Genomic DNA, 16,947 nt, shown 5'->3' on the forward strand with positions numbered 1-16,947 from the left:
GACCTTCCAGCAATCTGTGAGTTCGCCACCGCTGCTTCTTCATTCGCCTCGTACGCCCGCGTCATTTCATGGTGACAAGTTTGAAGATGTGGAGGACTGGTTGGACGGGTATGACAGGGTCTCTGAATTTAATCTGTGGGACGAGGACCGCAAGCTTCGGAACGTCTACTTTGCCCTCCAGGACGCCGCCAAGACGTGGTTCGAAAACCACGAGTCCGCCATCCACACCTGGCAAGACTTCCGGCGCCAGTTGCTGGATACGTTCAGCAGCAACGAACGGAGGGAGCGTGCTGAATTGGCCCTGCAATCGAGAGCGCAGCAGCCAAACGAGAGCGTGGCGATGTTCGTGGAGGATATGACCCGGCTTTTCAACCGCGCTGATCCTTCGATGTCGGAAGCCAAGAAGGTGCGTCACTTGATGCGGGGCGTGAAGGAGCAATTGTTCGCTGGGCTCGTGCGCGATCCTCCGGCTACAGTCGCCGATTTTGCAAAGGAAGCGGCAGGCATGGAGCGCGCCCTGCAGCAGCGGTTTGCGCACTACGGCCGTCCGTCAAACATCACTGCTGTGGAGTGCCGCATGCCGAGGTCCGGGGATGAGAACACCTCCCTCCGAGAGCTCATCAGGAGCATCGTTCGCGAAGAGCTACAGAAGCTTCGCTCTGTGGAGCAGCCTCCTAGTGTCACCGCCATCTCGGAGGCTGTCCGTGACGAGATACGCCGCACGGTGCAGCCCACTCCACCTCCGCAACCGCCAGCGCCTTATGTGATGACCTACAGCGAGGCATTGCGAAGTCCTGCGCCACCACCGCCGGCGTTCTACTCTCCTGCCCCTACCGCGCCGTCCCACCGATTCCCGCATACGACAGCGCTGCCAGACGACCGCCCACCCGTCACGAAGGCAAACATGTGGCGAACGCCGAACAACAGGCCCCTGTGCTTCCACTGCGGCGAAGCAGGCCACATCCGTCGTCACTGCCCGTACCGCCGGATTGGCCTGCGCGGCTTTTCGCCAGACGCACCCCTGCCACGCTATGGTGAACGACCCCGCGAGATCGATCAGTACCTAGCGGCCAACGTCCCACCTGCACCCACTGCACAACGTCAGTCCAGGTCACCGTCGCCTGGACGGTTTTCTTCACCAGCCCGCCAGTCCTACGTCCGGCAGTCCTCCAGCCCGGGCCGGGAAAACTGAGGACGGCGACCCCCGGAGGTAGGGCCGCCGTCACCGGACATAATTACGAACATCCTCCGCTCACCGACGTTAGCCTGCGACCCGACCTCCGACCCCCCGCCGCGACGACCTTTCGACGCCCAGAGACGCCTTCGCTTGACGCCTCAATCGGACAATCTGAACGACCCTTAAGTCCGACGACTTTTCGACGACCGGAGACGCCTCCGCTTGACGCCCCAACCCGACCGCGAGAACGATCACCTAGTCCGACCTCCCTCACACAGCGTTTTTCTGAAGGTGACCAAGCTTCGGCTGAAATCCCGGTGATCGTTGATGGCCGCCGCGTGACTGCTCTCGTAGATACCGGCGCCGATTTCTCCGTCATGAGTCGTGGTCTGACGCTTGTCCTGAGGAAAGTCCTGACACCTTGGCCTGGAACGCACATCCGGACAGCTGGAGGCCATCTGGTGACACCGCTTGGCGTCTGCACCGCTAGAATGGAGATTCGTGGTGTCACCTTCACTGCCTGCTTCGCTGTGTTGGCTCATTGCTCGAAGGACCTCATCCTCGGGTTAGATTTTCTTCTGGAACACGGTGCCATAATCAACCTCCGCGAACTTGTCGTGACGTTCTCACCTCAGTGTGCCATAGCCGACCGCAGCGAGCCCGACAGGCCTGTTTTTCGCGTGTGTGATGACAATGTCACGCTACCACCACGCTCCAGTTTGTTTATTACGGTGGAATGCTCCAACCCACGCACGCCTCACGGGGTTGCGGAAGGTAATCTGTCGTTACTGCTGAGTCAACAAGTCTGCGTTGCGCGGGGTGTTACTTCCCTCCGCGGACTGCGAACGCAGCTTTTTGTTACGAACTTTAGCGCCGAATACCGCCACTTGCCGCAAGCAACCGCCACAGCCTATTTCGATGAAATTAGTGACTCAGTCTCCCACTGCGCCTTGTCCCTCAACGATACCCATGCATCGACGTCTGACGCCCCCGTTATGACTGACGTGAACCCCGACCTAACCGCCGATCAGAAACACCGCCTCCACATGATCCTCGACTCTTTTCGTGACTGCTTTGCGACCACTTCTAAAGTTCGGCAAACATCGGTCGCTAAACACCGCATTGTAGTGGATGAAGGCGAGAGGCCTATACAACACCACCCCTATCGAGTGTCTGCGAAAGAACGGGAGGTAATTCGGAGGCAGGTTGAGGAAATGCTCCGCGACGAGGTTATCCAGCCGTCAACAAGCCCGTGGGCTTCGCCCGTTGTGCTGGTCGCCAAGAAGGATGGCACTCTCCGATTCTGCGTCGACTATCGTCGCCTCAACAAGATTACTAAAAAGGACGTTTATCCGTTGCCCCGAATTGATGACTCGTTCGATCGCCTGCGTCATGCCCGATACTTTTCCTCTCTTGATCTACGCAGTGGGTACTGGCAGATCGAAGTCGATGAACGTGACCGTGAAAAGACCGCGTTCATAACCCCCGACGGTTTGTACGAGTTCAAGGTGCTCCCCTTTGGCCTGTGTACCGCTCCGGCCACCTTTCAAAGAATGATGGACACTGTCCTGGTTGGCCTCAAATGGCAGTCGTGTCTCGTCTATCTTGATGATGTGGTTATTTTCGCTGCGACCTACGACGAACATCTCAAACGCTTGAGTGCAGTATTGACGGCCATCCGATCAGCCGGTCTATCTCTAAAACCGGAAAAATGCCACTTCGCGTACCAACGGCTGAAGTTTTTGGGCCATGTTGTGACACCTGAGGGTGTCAGCCCCGACCCCGACAAGACGGCCGCTGTAGCTGCGTTCCCGACTCCCACTGATAAGCGAGCTTTGCGCCGGTTTCTTGGCCTCTGCGCATATTACAGACGCTTCGTGCAAGACTTCTCCAGGCTGGCTGAGCCTCTCACACGGCTGACAAAAGACGATCAGCCTTTCGTCTGGGCACAGGAACAGCAGGACGCCTTCGAAAAGCTCCGCAAACGCCTACAAACAACGCCCATTCTTGCCCATTTTGACGAGGAGGCGGATACAGAACTTCACACCGATGCCAGCAACATTGGCCTTGGTGCAGTCCTCGTCCAGTGGCAAGATGGTGTTGAGCGCGTGATTGCTTACGCCAGCCGCACGCTATCTCGGTCCGAGGTCAATTACTCAACCACTGAAAAGGAGTGCCTAGCTGTTGTGTGGGCGATAACGAAGTTCCGGCCCTACTTATATGGTCGCCCGTTTCGGGTCGTGAGTGACCACCACTCACTCTGTTGGCTCGCGAATCTTAAAGACCCCTCGGGCCGGCTAGCTCGTTGGAGCCTTCGCTTGCAAGAATTTGATGTAGCAGTTGTCTACAAGTCGGGCAACAAACACAGCGATGCTGACTGCTTGTCCCGTGCTCCTATCCCGTCCAGCTCTGATGACCTCGAAGATGACCCTCTATTTATTGGTGCTCTGACCACGTCCGCCCTCGCTCAACAACAGAGGGACGACACGGAATTACGGCCACTCATCGATTATCTTGAGGGTACCGCCTCGTTACCGCCTCGTCTATTCGCGCGTGGCTTGTCGTCGTTTTGCTTACGAGATGGCGTCCTCTACAAACGAAATTACGGCCCGACGGACTCCGGTTACCTGCTCGTGGTTCCAACGGCGCTCCGCACTGACGTTTTGCAGGCATGCCACGACGAGCTTCCTTCCGGCCACCTCGGATTTTCTCGAACGATGGCACGAGTTCGTCACCGTTATTACTGGCCCAGGCTTTCTGTGGCTGTCAAGCGATATGTACGCACTTGCCGCGAGTGTCAACGTCGGAAGAAACCACCTTTCAAGCCGGCTGGCTTGCTCCAACCCATTGCTCCGCCGAGAATTCCTTTCCACCAAGTCGGCATGGACTTACTGGGCCCGTTTCCCACGTCATCATTGGGTAACCGGTATATTGTGGTTGCCACCGACTACCTAACCCGGTATTGTGAGACGAAAGCCCTTCCCCGCGGCACTGCTGCTGAAATTGCGGACTTTTTCATCATCAGCATAGTCCTCCGCCATGGCGCCCCTTATGTTGTTTTAACTGACCGAGGCACAGCGTTCACGTCCACGCTTACTCAGGAAGTTATGCGGCTCAGTGGCACAAGTCATCGTAAGACCACAGCTTACCATCCTCAAACCAACGGCCTAACCGAGCGCCTCAATAAGACTATCGCTGATATGATTTCTATGTACGTCGACGATGACCATAAGAACTGGGACGCAATCCTTCCGTACGTCACGTTTGCTTACAATACTGCCCTTCAAGAGACGACGGGGTTCACGCCATTTCGTTTGGTGCACGGTCGTGAAGTCGTGACTATGTTGGACACGATGTTGTTGCCCGATATTGCACGCCCATCCGTTGCCGACGCTGATGCATTCGTTCGCCATGCAGAGGCTGCCCGCCGGCTGGCTCGGCAACGAACCTGCGTGCGGCAAGAACTCGATGCTCACCGCTATAACCTCCGTCACCGCGAAGTCATTTTCCAGCCTGGCGATCAAGTGTGGGTTTGGAGCCCCATCCGTCTGCGCGGTCGCTCCGAGAAGCTTTTGCGCCGTTACTTCGGCCCCTACGAGGTACTCCGCAAACTCAGCGACGTTACGTATGAAGTGCGCCCGCAAGGTAGTGTTCGTTCTTCCAGACGCCCGCCGACATCCGAAATTGTGCACGTCGCAAGACTCAAGCCATACCATGCCCGCTAGGACAACTCTCACCACGTTCAGTGCCTGGGATTCTATTAACAACCACACGCGGCTCCCCCTCACTTTCAGGCATCGAGTCGATGCCTTTCCAGAGGGGAGGGGCAATGCCGCACTTAGTTTAGACATCACTCTACCGGCGCCCCCGTGCGGTCTTTCTTCGACCTTTGTCGCGCGCCGGACTTCGTCCTCTTCTGCTCGGTGCTAGGGCCTGCCGGCTGCGCTCTGCCCAGTGTGCTCGCCAGGTACTGTTCTGCCAGGAATAGAACGTCCTACCGGCGTCCGTGACAATATGGAAAGCGTGAGCCGCACGGCAGCAAGGATGTGGGTACATGATCCACTTGTTCCAGCAGCACATTCGCCTGTCGCATCAGTGACTGAACCACTGTCTGAAAATGCCAGAAGGACCTTGTATGGCCAGCTCATCTTTTTCGGGCTTATAAAGCAATTAGCCCTTGCACAGATGACGCAGAGTCTGTGAACGAAACAGAAAAAAAAAGTTTAAAAGCATACAGAATGACTCCACTTATTCGTTGTACAGCAGCACTTCAAATTTCTCATGAAGCCTTTTTGCCTAGCGGATTCTATGAATAAATTATGAATTGATTTCTGCTTAATGCATATTGCCACGCGCCCAACGCGCCGCGCGGCCTCCGCGCTGAGTCGAAGACGACGACGAAGCGGCGGTGGGCTCTCGTGGCGCGCTGTTCTGTTCTGTGTCGTGGAAGCTGGCTCCATAATTAAAAGAAGGCTCCCGGTCTTGGGTTCTTCCCGACGTCTACCTTCACGGCTCCTCTGGTCGTGACACTGGTGGAGGTGCGGCCGATGCTCCCTACTCCTGAGGACGACTCGACGCGTCCGCCTCTTGTGACCACCCCTGTCCATCGTGCCAGCCGGAGGATCCGCGGCCTGTCCCCCGAGGCCCTTCCTATTGTCAACGCGCCTTCAACTACCACGCCACTCATGGCGACGCCACTGCCCGCCCTGCCTACGACTGTCCCTGCAGCCAGCCCCACCTATCTCACCCTTCAGACTCCACGCACGCCTAAGCCCTTTCACGGCGACCTGTTTGAAGATGCCGAAGACTGGTTGGCTCAATACGAACGGGTCGCGACCTTTAACTGCTGGGACGACGCTACAAAGCTGCGTAACGTTTACTTCAGCCTTGAAGACTCTGCACGAACGTGGTTCGAAAACCATGAGACTACTTTCTCTACGTGGCCGGACTTTCGACGTCAGCTCCTGAGTACGTACGCCAACAGCGACCGCCGGGAGAGCGCAGAGCGTGCACTGTCCTCTCGAATTCAGCTTCCCAATGAGGGTGTTGCCATGTACGTCGAGGATGTGAAGCGTCTTTGCGATCGCGCCGATCCGGCCATGCCTGAAGAAAAAAAGCTGCGGCACCTGATGCACGGCGTAAAAGACCAGCTCTTTTCCGGCCTCGTGCGGAACCCGCCCAACACCGTCGCGGAGTTCCTGGCCGACGCCGTGCACATGGAGAAATTGCTGCGGCAAAGATCCCATCAGTACGACCGGGAACTGCGCCAAACGTCGACTCTATCACCGTTGGACCGGTTCGACCATGATCCCAGGACGAATCCGGACTCCCTTCGCGAACTCATCCGTTCCGTGGTCCGCGAGGAGCTGCAGCACCTCCAAGCCACCTTTGCCCCTCGCGTCGATTCCGTCACCAGCGTCATCCGCGAGGAAGTACGACAGGCACTCAGGGCACAAGACGCTGCAGCTGTGCCGGCGCCGCAACCGACCCCATACGATCCCGCGCCGTACCCGACTCCTGTCCAGCCAGTCACGTACGCGGACGTCGTGCGCCGCGCGGCCCCACCTCCTGGGCCTTCGCCTTACACCGCACCATTGGTCGCGGTGCACTATGCTCAGCCGACTCCTTACTGGGCGGATAGGCGCCAGGCACCGCGGAAGGCTGACCTCTGGCGCACTCCGGATCAACGCCCGCTCTGCTACCACTGTGGTGAGGCCGGCCATCTCTACCGGCGGTGCCCCTATCGCGAAATGGGACTACGCGGTTTTCCTGTCGACAGCCCCCGTCCACGCCCTGGAGAGCTCCCTCAAGACAACGCCGAGTATGTCACCCGCCAGCGTAGTTCACCAACTCCTCCGCGCCGCGAGTCGCGATCGCCCTCTCCACGCCGGTCTTCGCCCTCTGGGTCCCGTTTCGCCTCGGGACAACGTGGTTCCTCGAGCCCTCGTCGGGAAAACTAGCTCCGGCGGCCTTTGGAGGCGAGGCCGCCGAACGCCGTTCCGACGCAAAGCTTCCACCGCCGCAGCAACTGAATCGCCCCGACGTCGCACGCCGCATCGCTGCACAGTTTTCCCCGACGCGCCTTTCGTATCGCCGCGATGCCGCAACCCCAATCGCCGACCCGCTTCCGCCGCCGCACCGACCCAATCGCCCCGACGCCGAACGCCGCATCGCCGAAGAGTTTCCCCCAACGCGCCGCTTGAATCGCTCCGACAGCGCAACCCCAGTCGCCGACCAGGTTCCGCCGCCGCACCGACTGAATCCTCCACAACAGCCATCGACGGGCCGTGCTGAAGGCAGGGTCTCTTTGGATATCCCTGTTCTCGTCGACACAAAGGAGGTCAGCGCGTTGGTTGATACGGGCGCAGATTACTCTATCCTTAGCGGACGGCTTGCGACGGCCCTGAAAAAAGCGACGACACACTGGGACGGTCCCGACATACGCACGGCAGGCGGACATCTTGTCGCACCACTCGGCATGTGTGCGGCCCGGGTTACGGTTCGAGGCTGCACATTCGTTGCCACTTTTCTCGTTCTCCGCGAATGTTCTCGCGATGTCATCCTTGGCATCGACTTTCTTCGCGAGCACGGTGCGATCATAGACCTCCCGAACCGCTTGGTGACGTTTTCTACCGCAATGGCCACAGAAGAGCCTGCGCACCACGGTTCTCGGTCCGCCCTGCGAGTCGCCGACGATAACGTTACGGTGCCACCACGTGCCAGCATTCTCACGAGAGTTACCTGCGACGAGCCACATAGGGGACTCCGGGTTGTCGAGCCTAATGTCTCCCTCGTACTCACTAAGGGGGTTGCGGTGGCACGGGGCCTTGGATCCTTTCATGACGGTTGTACAGAGGTCCTTGTCACCAACTTCTGCAACGAACATCGACATCTGTTCCGTGGCACAGCCATCGCTTACGTCGACCATGTTCAGGAAGTGGCCGAATGCTTTGCTTGTGCGGAGGACACACCTGGAGCTGACGCCGAAGCGGTCACCAGCGTAGACATAAATCCTGGCCTTCCACCCACTGAAAAGAGGCAACTCCAGGACCTCTTGCGGGAGTTTGGTACGTGTTTCACGTCGTCGTCCAAAGTGCGCCAAACGTCGATAGTTAAACACCGCATTATCACGCATGAAGGAGCCCGACCAATCCATCAGCAGCCCTATCGTGTGTCCCCTCGTGAGCGAGATGCTATTCAAACACAGGTCGAAGAGATGCTCACAGACGGCGTCATCCAACCGTCAAGCAGTCCATGGTCGTCTCCTGTCGTCCTCGTGAAAAAGAAAGACGGGACACTACGGTTCTGCGTCGACTACAGGAAGCTGAACAGTGTGACCAAGAAAGACGTGTACCCGCTCCCGCGTATCGACGACTCCCTCGACCGACTTCGTCAAGCCAAGTACTTCTCTTCGGTCGACCTCAGAAGTGGTTATTGGCAGATAGAAGTTGATGAGAGGAACCGTGAGAAAACCGCCTTCATTACACCAGACGGGCTGTATGAATTTCGCGTCCTCCCATTCGGGCTCTGCTGTGCTCCTGCCACGTTCCAAAGAATGATGGACACCGTTCTCACCGGTTTGAAGTGGCAGACCTGTCTTGTTTATCTTGACGATGTCATCATTTTTTCCGCAACGTTCACGGAACATCTGCACCGCCTCAGGACTGTCCTCAAAGCCGTTCGATCCGCCAACCTCTCCCTCAAACCAGAAAAATGCCACTTTGGGTTCACCGAATTGAAGTTCCTCGGGCACGTCATTAGTGCTGACGGAATCCGCGCTGACCCAGAGAAGCTTGCTGCCGTTGCTGCCTTTCCGGTCCCCTCCCACAAAAAAGCAGTCCGACGTGTCCTGGGCCTGTGCGCCTATTATCGCCGCTTCATTAGAAACTTCGCCCAGCTCGCCAGCCCTCTGACGCTCCTAACCCGTGATGACACGTCATTTTCCTGGGGCAACGAACAACAGAGTGCCTTCGACGAGTTACGACGCCTACTCCAATCACCGCCCATCCTGGCACATTTCGACGAAGATGCCGATACGGAGGTGCACACGGATGCGAGCAACGTCGGTCTTGGCGCCGTTCTAGTTCAGCGGCAAAACGGTGTCGACAAAGTAATTGCCTACGCCAGCCGCGCACTGTCGCGTGCTGAGTTGAACTACTCTACCACGGAAAAAGAATGTTTAGCGGTAGTCTGGGCCGCCGCCAAGTTCCGCCCATACCTCTATGGCAGACCGTTTCGTATCGTCACCGACCACCACTCGCTGTGCTGGCTGAAAAATTTAAAGGACCCTTGCGGCCGCCTAGCACGTTGGGCATTACGCCTGCAGGAATTCGATTTCACCGTCACCTACAAGTCAGGCCGGAAACACACCGACGCTGATACCTTGTCACGCGCTCCCGTCGAACCTCCTCCGCAAGACACCACCGACGATGATAGCTTCCTTGGAGCGGTCAGCACATCTGAGCTCGTTTCCAGACAGCGTGCCGACGCCGAGCTCCGTCTGCTCATCGAACATCTCGAAGGTGGGTGCCCTGAAATACCACGAAACCTAGCTCGTGGACTATCGTCGTTCTGCCTGCGGAGAGGGGTGCTTTATAAAAAAAACTCTACTTCAAGTCCGACAACTTACCTGCTCGTCATACCGTCTGATCTGCGGGATGAAGTCCTCCTTGCCTGCCATGATGAACCGACTTCCGGCCACCTTGGAGTTACCCGCACCTTATCCCGAATCCGGCAGAACTATTACTGGCCCAACCTAACTTCAAGTGTCAGGCATTATGTCCGGACATGCCGGCAATGCCAGCAGCGGAGAAAACCCGCGCTCAAGCCTCCTGGACTGCTTCAGTGCATCGAGCCGCCACAAATACCATTCGACAAAGTCGGCATGGACCTTCTGGGGCCATTTCCTCTCTCGTCGTCCGGCCACAAGTGGATCGTAGTCGCCACAGACTACTTGACCCGCTACGCTGAAACGAAGGCCCTTGCGCAAGGTACTGCCGCCGAAGTTGCCCACTTCTTTATGCACGACATCGTGCTTAGACACGGCGCCCCATCGGCCATCATTACTGACCGAGGCAAGGCGTTTACAGCCCGACTCCTACGTGACATCTTAGAGCTTAGCCATACTGCTCATCGACAAACAACAGCGTATCATCCCCAAACCAATGGTCTAACGGAACGGCTCAACAAAACATTGGCGGACATGATCTCGATGTACGTCGACGTTGAACACAAAACCTGGGATGAGGTCTTGCCGTACGTCACCTTCGCATATAATACCGCGACGCAGGAAACCACCCAGTTCACCCCCTTCCGTCTCGTGTATGGCAGAGAGGTCCGCATGATGCTAGACGCCATGCTGCCGTACGCCGACGCAGAGCTTCCCCCTGAAGCTGGCCACTTCGTGGAGCAAGCAGAACAGGCCCGTCAGCTGGCCCGCTTGCACATCAAGGTCCAGCAATCCGCCGATGCCCGACACTATAACCTTCGGCACAGGGACGTGCACTACGAGCCGGGCGACCACGTGTGGGTGTGGACACCAGTGCGCCGCAAGGGATTGTGCGAAAAGCTTTTAAATAGATATTTTGGCCCGTACAGAGTCCTGCGCCGCCTGAACAGCGTCAACTACGAAGTTGTCCCCCATGGAACTGTGGTCGCCGGCCCTCAGCGTCAACGGCCTGAAATCGTGCATGTAGTGCGCTTAAAGCCGTACTTTTCGCGTGACTGAGCGCTGTGTTCACGCTGTTTCGTACCTTTTCCCCTTACCCCACGTGTGAACTTGACTCTCCCTGCATGTTCATCTAGCGCGCGCTGTATAGTTCACCTCACCCCCAGTCTTTTTTTTTTGTTCCTCCTCCCCTCACTGTACATACCCCATTCCACATCGAGACGATGTTTGCTTTCGCGGGGGGGAATAATGCCACGCGCCCAACGCGCCGCACGGCCTCCGCGCTGAGTCGAAGACGACGACGAAGCGGCGGTGGGCTCTCGTGGCGCGCTGTTCTGTTCTGTGTCGTGGAAGCTGGCTCCATAATTAAAAGAAGGCTCCCGGTCTTGGGTTCTTCCCGACGTCTACCTTCACGGCTCCTCTGGTCGTGACAATATGCACAGCATACATACCTTGAAAGCACGAGCTGATGGGCGAGCTGGTTATGCATTGTTTGATTGAAGCAGCGCAAGGCCGAAAGCCAAAGAAGAGAGCAGAGAAAGAAAGAAACGGACAACACAGCGCTGAACTGACAACTGACATTTATTTGGCACGCTGCGCGTATATATACATTTAGGCACCAAAATAGAAAACAAAGCAAAGAGCTCATTCATGCACACAGATTCTGCACGCCAACACAAGCTAAGATGTGCAATTCAGGAAGCGAAGTTCTTTTTGAGATAAAGACACTGATGGAGCGCTTACACATGTGTCACCATACAGCTTGATGTTCGAAGCCTCGATTATTTCACGGCACAGCTTATCTCTGTTCCTATCCACAACTCTGCAAAATTTAAACTGTGGGGTGCACTCGCACTCACGGCAGTGCATGCTGAAGTTACGGGACTCTTTATTATCAACATTGTTGCGGTGCTGCCTGAGCCTATCATTTAAGCACTGTCCTGTATGGCCACTATAAAACCTATTACAAGGGAGAGGAATAGAATACACGACATTTTTTTAACACTTCACGAATTTGCACTCATGATTTTTCGGGCAATCGGGGATTGTTTTCCCTGGATTGTTGACACGCATGCACAAGCTTGATAACTTAATGGGGGCCGAAAAAACAACATTCACTCCGACTCTTTTTCCAACACTTTTCAAATTATGTGATATCTTGCGGCTATAGGGAATGGCTGCTACTGGCTTACTTGTTTGACATTCAGGACTCGGGGAGCATTTCAGATTCTTCAACAAAACATCGGCCACAGAAGAAAGAACGTGAAGCGCATAGCCACAAGCAGTAAGCCTCTCTGCCTGGTTACTAAAGCTGCGTGCGGGTTGATGTCGACAGGATTTTGTAAGTGCACTCCTAAAGCTTGACATGGCAATTCCTCTTTTAACAAGCTTCGAGTGCGCGGAACTGTATGGTAGCAACGGTTTATTACCCCTAGGCTCGAAAGACCAGCACACACTGCAAGGTGAAAACTGCAGGCTCAAGTCTAGAAATCTGATTGTTTCCTCTACAGGAACTTCAAGAGTCACTTCCAAAGGGGCAAGAACATCAGAAAATACACCTCGAACTTTGGAGACTTCCCTACTAAAAGCTTCGCGGTCACAGGTGAGCAGCCTTGTAGGCAGCGGACAATAAGCTGATTGGTCTGTAATTCTTCAAGTCCTTGACGTCTCCTTTCTTATGAATTAAGATAATGTTAGCGTTCTTCCAAGCTTCTGGTACTCTCGAGGTCACAAGGCATTGCTTATACAGGGTGGCTAGTTTTTGTAGCACAAACTCTCCTCCGTCCTTCAGCAAATCTGCTGTTACCTGATCCCCACCAGCTGCTTTCCCTCTTTGCATTGCTCCTAAGGCTTTCTTTACTTCCTCCTTCGTTACTGGCAGGATGTCCCATTGCTGTGCTCGACTGCCTCCCTCAGTAACATGATGATTACATTCGATACTGTATAGATTTGTGTAGAATTCTTCGGCTAATTCGCCGCCGCGGTGGCTCAGTGGCTATGGTGCTCGGCTGCTGGCCCGAAAGACGCGGGTTCGATCCCGGCCACGGCGGATGGAATTTCTTTGGAGGAGAAATTCTAGAGGCCCGTGTACTGTGCGATGTCAGTGCACGTTAAAGAACCCCAGGTGGTCGAAATTTCCGGAGCCCTTCACTACGGCGTCTCTCATAGCCTCAGTCGCTTTGGGACGTTAAACCCCATAAACTAAACTAACTAACTAAACTCTTCGGCTAATTCAACTATCTTATCCATATTGCTGATGACATTGCCCTGTTTGTCTTTTAGCGCATACATCTGGTTTTTACCTATGCCCAGTTTTCTCCTCACTGATTTTAGGCTTCCTCCGTTCCTTAGAGCATGCTCGATTTTCTCATGTTAAACTTTCTTATGTCGGCTACCTTGCGCTTATTTATTAACTTCGATAGCTCTGCTAGTTTTATCTTGTCTGTGGACAGGATACCAGCAAGCTATCTCAGGAGACTAAAGATCTGATTAAGAAACGCCAAAGCATGAGGACGTCATCAAGATGTATGGTGACACATGTGTAAGCGCTCCATCAGTGTCTGTATCTCAAAAAGAACTTCGCTTCCTGAATTTCACATCTTAGCTTGTGTTGGCGTGCAGAATCCGAGTGCATAAATGAGCTCTTTACTTTGTTTTCTCTTTTGGTGCCTAAATGTATTTATACGTGCAGCGTGCCAAATAAATGTCAGTTGTTAGTTCAGCGCTGTGTTGTCCGTTTCTCTCTCTGCTCTCTTCTTTGGCTTTCGGTCTTGCGCTGCTTCAAACAAACAATACATACCTTGCTCTGAACAATTCATGCCAATTTTGGCTCAACTACAGCTCAGCAGTAGTCCTGCAGAATAAGAGAATTTCTTGCTGGGCTAGTTGGTTATTCATTGTAAAAGTAAAGGCGCCAAAAACCACACACACACACACACACTGTCCCGTTCTCTTGTCTTCTGTGTGTGTGTGTGTGGTTTTTGGCGCCTTTACTTTTACAGTCCTGCAGAAGTATGACAGCTGTGTCTACTGTAAGTATGCAAATGACAGGAAAGAGGCCATGTAAGCTATGGCGAAGCAATGCATTGCTTTCACAGTTAATACTTTGAGGCATTCCTCAATCAGTGTACCGGGTACCACACGAGAACGTTATGTTTATCACCACGTAATATGTATAGCAGACACGAAGGTCTCATGTAGAGGGTAACACGAACGTTTCTATGCAGAACGATCACATTGTCAAGTGGTGTGTGTGTGATTCACCATTTCACGCCTTCCACCCATACATAAGAAATCGGAGGACGCTTAAGCTTCGTCTATAATAGTGGGACGCGACAGCGTGCTGCTGCGTGGCCGAGAAGTCCATGGCGACGCCTTGCCCGAAGGAAAGAAGTCGACGCCTGTCTCCTATATTTCGGTGGGCACTCGAACCGCGCTGTAAGAGCCGTCGTACGATCGTTTTTTTGCGCCTTCAGCTCGGCATTCGGACGACGGACCGCTCTGACCGCACCGGATCGGGCGGACGCCCTATCCAGCGAGCGGAGGGAAAATTGTTCAACATCACCGTTAGGGCGGATGAGCGGAACCGGCAGGCGAGCGGATTGAAGCGATTGGCTGCTTTTTATATGAAGCCTCAGGACCGACTCCGCCTCCGCTTCTGCCGGGCAAGATGGCCGTCCGTGGACTTCTTTCACGAAGAGTGTCACTTGCTAAAAGTGCGCTCTAGCACAGCTAAACGGCGTAACATAAGTGCACTCGCCAAAGCGCGCACTAATGTCTGAACGCACACAGAACGTCACAGAACCCACTTTGAGGGCTAATTGCGTAGCCTCGCCACGAGCGACTTCAAAGACACAATATGTTTAGTGAATAAAAAGTACAACTTTATTTTACATGCGATAACACTTTCTTTTAAGAAAAAATTCGTTCGTTGTAGCTGGAAGCGAAGCAACAAAACAAAAGAACGAGATATTAGTGACCACTGTCCGATTTTTGTATCCGTAAAGATGCGCCGTTGTGTGAGTAATTCATATCCTTTCATAAAGTTCCAGTCATTCAGTAATGAAAACCTAATCTCGTTTCGACAAGCCATACAGAACATGGATTGGTAAGATATTTATGGATTGGTCAGATTCTGGCAGCAGCGGCGACGGCGTACGGACTGGACCTAATCAGCTTCCTGCAATTTTTCAGGCTGAGGCTCGTGCTTGTCAAGTGAACTGCAAGTTTCCAAGGCCGCGTTGCTGCCTGGTCGAGGAGCGGGCGTCTATCATCAGCGCATCGCAGACTTGACTGAATCAACGCGCCTGCCATCTGTGCAAGTTTAAAGAAATCAGTGAACCATTATCACTTCCTCGGGGGGCGGTGTATTCGTCGGAGCATTTTGGTCATTCTGGCAGCAGCGGCGACGGCGTACGGACTAGACCTAATCAGCTTCCTGCAATTTTTCAGGTTGGTTGAAATTTTTCTTATAAAGCTTCCTAGACATAACCCTGATTGTCTCGTCGCTGCTGCTGCCACAAGTGTCCATTTTTGATGTCGTAGAACGTTTTTCGGTGTGCTGTTTTGGTTGTTGGCCTTCGCCGTTCGGCTATGCCGAGAACTGAGCAGGGCGCCCTAGGGGATGTTGCAAAGGCTCTGGAAAAGCAACCTAGCACTATCAAAGAAGTTGTGAAGGCACTTACCGAACTCGTAGTCAAGCTAGATGCATTCGCCACAGAAATAAAAAAAGATGTAGCCAAGGTTGATGCTTCAAATACTGAAATCCACACTGAACTCGGTGGCATTCGTAGCTCTATTGGGTTTATGAATGATGGATTTGAAGAATTGAAGAGGGATATTGAGCGTTACAGGGAGGAACTTGCTGGAGTGAAGGCCGAAGCTGAGCAATGTCGCGTGGCAAACGAAGAGTTGAAGGAGGAACTTAAACAGTCAAGGAATGAGATAATAGGGCTGAAACAATATAGTAGAAGCATGAACCTTGAAATTCAAGGACTTCCGGTTGCAGATAAAGAAGACCTAGACAAGGTCGTTGCGGACATTGCAAAATGTCTGGGCACAAGTGTCACTGACGGTGACATTGACGTAGTGCATCGTGTGCCTTCGAAAGATAAGGAGAAACCTAACATTTTGGTAAAGTTCTTCTCAAGAACTGCTCGTGAAAAGTTGCTGTCAGCTGCCCGGAAGAAAACTCTGAAAGCAGATAGGCTGGGATTTGACACAAGCGACCTCGTGTACATAAATGAGCTTTTGTGCGTCGAGAACAAGGTGCTGCTGGGTAAAGCTCGAAAGCTCAAAAAGGAGAAAAATTGGAAATGCGTGTGGCTGTCGCAAGGAAAGATTTTAATGCGCAAAAGTGACAACTCTTCAATCCTGCATGTTACCTCTGAGGCGGACCTGGCGAAGGTCGCTTAAGCGTTTTTGTTATCAGCACATGGACTGCCGAAATAGAACGTTGCTTGACAAGTATAACAACTGGAAACATGTGAATATGACTTCTCTTGTTTGTGTTTCTCGGGATAAAGATTTTGACACTTTGACATTTAAAACAGCTGTTTACTGCTTCGTCATCTCAACCCTTGTTTGTGCCTGCGATGCTAGACTAACCATTAATGAGGTTTCTAAATGTCTGTGTAATGGCTGTACTAGGAGTGCCTGTAGTGCCTTTTTTCTCGATGTAGATTTAAAATTTACTGACTTTTGTCCCGTGCCCTGTAAAGTGTACAACTTTTGCACAGACGTAGTCACAAGAATTGTTTCTGTGCCATGCTATCAGTATGCCCATTGCAGTTTACATTTGCATTTTTTTCAAAACTTCGTTTTTTCAACTCTTTTGGCTTCTTCGCAGTACCGTTAATAGATTGCAACATACCGTGTCTCTGAGGTCATGGCATCAGTGAACGCTTCAAGTTACGATTTCTTGACACCTTACGAGCTGAGCAACCGTTATCAGATAAAAAGCAGTAACATTTCGTTTCTGCATCTGAATGCTCGATCAGCTCGAAACAAAAGCGATGATATATGCGCCTTCCTTTCCAGCTTTAGCTTTACGTTTGACGTTATCATGATAACTGAGACATGGTACGATAGCCACTCTGCTGTT

The 16,947-nt window shown here is 53.5% G+C and overlaps 1 protein-coding gene across 1 annotated transcript; it reads left to right on the forward strand.

Moving 5' to 3' along the window:
• The first annotated feature begins 15,367 nt into the window (after positions 1-15,367).
• LOC149327710 (uncharacterized) lies at positions 15,368-16,259 on the forward strand. Its single transcript, XM_089564954.1, has one exon. The coding sequence runs from the start codon at positions 15,438-15,440 to the stop codon at positions 16,257-16,259; it is 822 nt and encodes a 273-aa protein (XP_089421080.1). The 5' UTR covers positions 15,368-15,437.
• Positions 16,260-16,947: the final 688 nt, after the last annotated feature.

The sequence above is a fragment of the Amblyomma mixtum genome, chromosome 10 (assembly GCF_055824585.1).
Source record: "Amblyomma mixtum isolate Tamu chromosome 10, ASM5582458v1, whole genome shotgun sequence".
NCBI classification, from domain to species: Eukaryota; Metazoa; Arthropoda; class Arachnida; order Ixodida; family Ixodidae; genus Amblyomma; species Amblyomma mixtum.

What these genes read in the sequence shown, in the direction of transcription:
- LOC149327710 (XM_089564954.1), top strand. Translation starts at nt 15,438, where the DNA reads ATGCCGAGAACTGAGCAGGGCGCCCTAGGGGATGTTGCAAAGGCTCTG.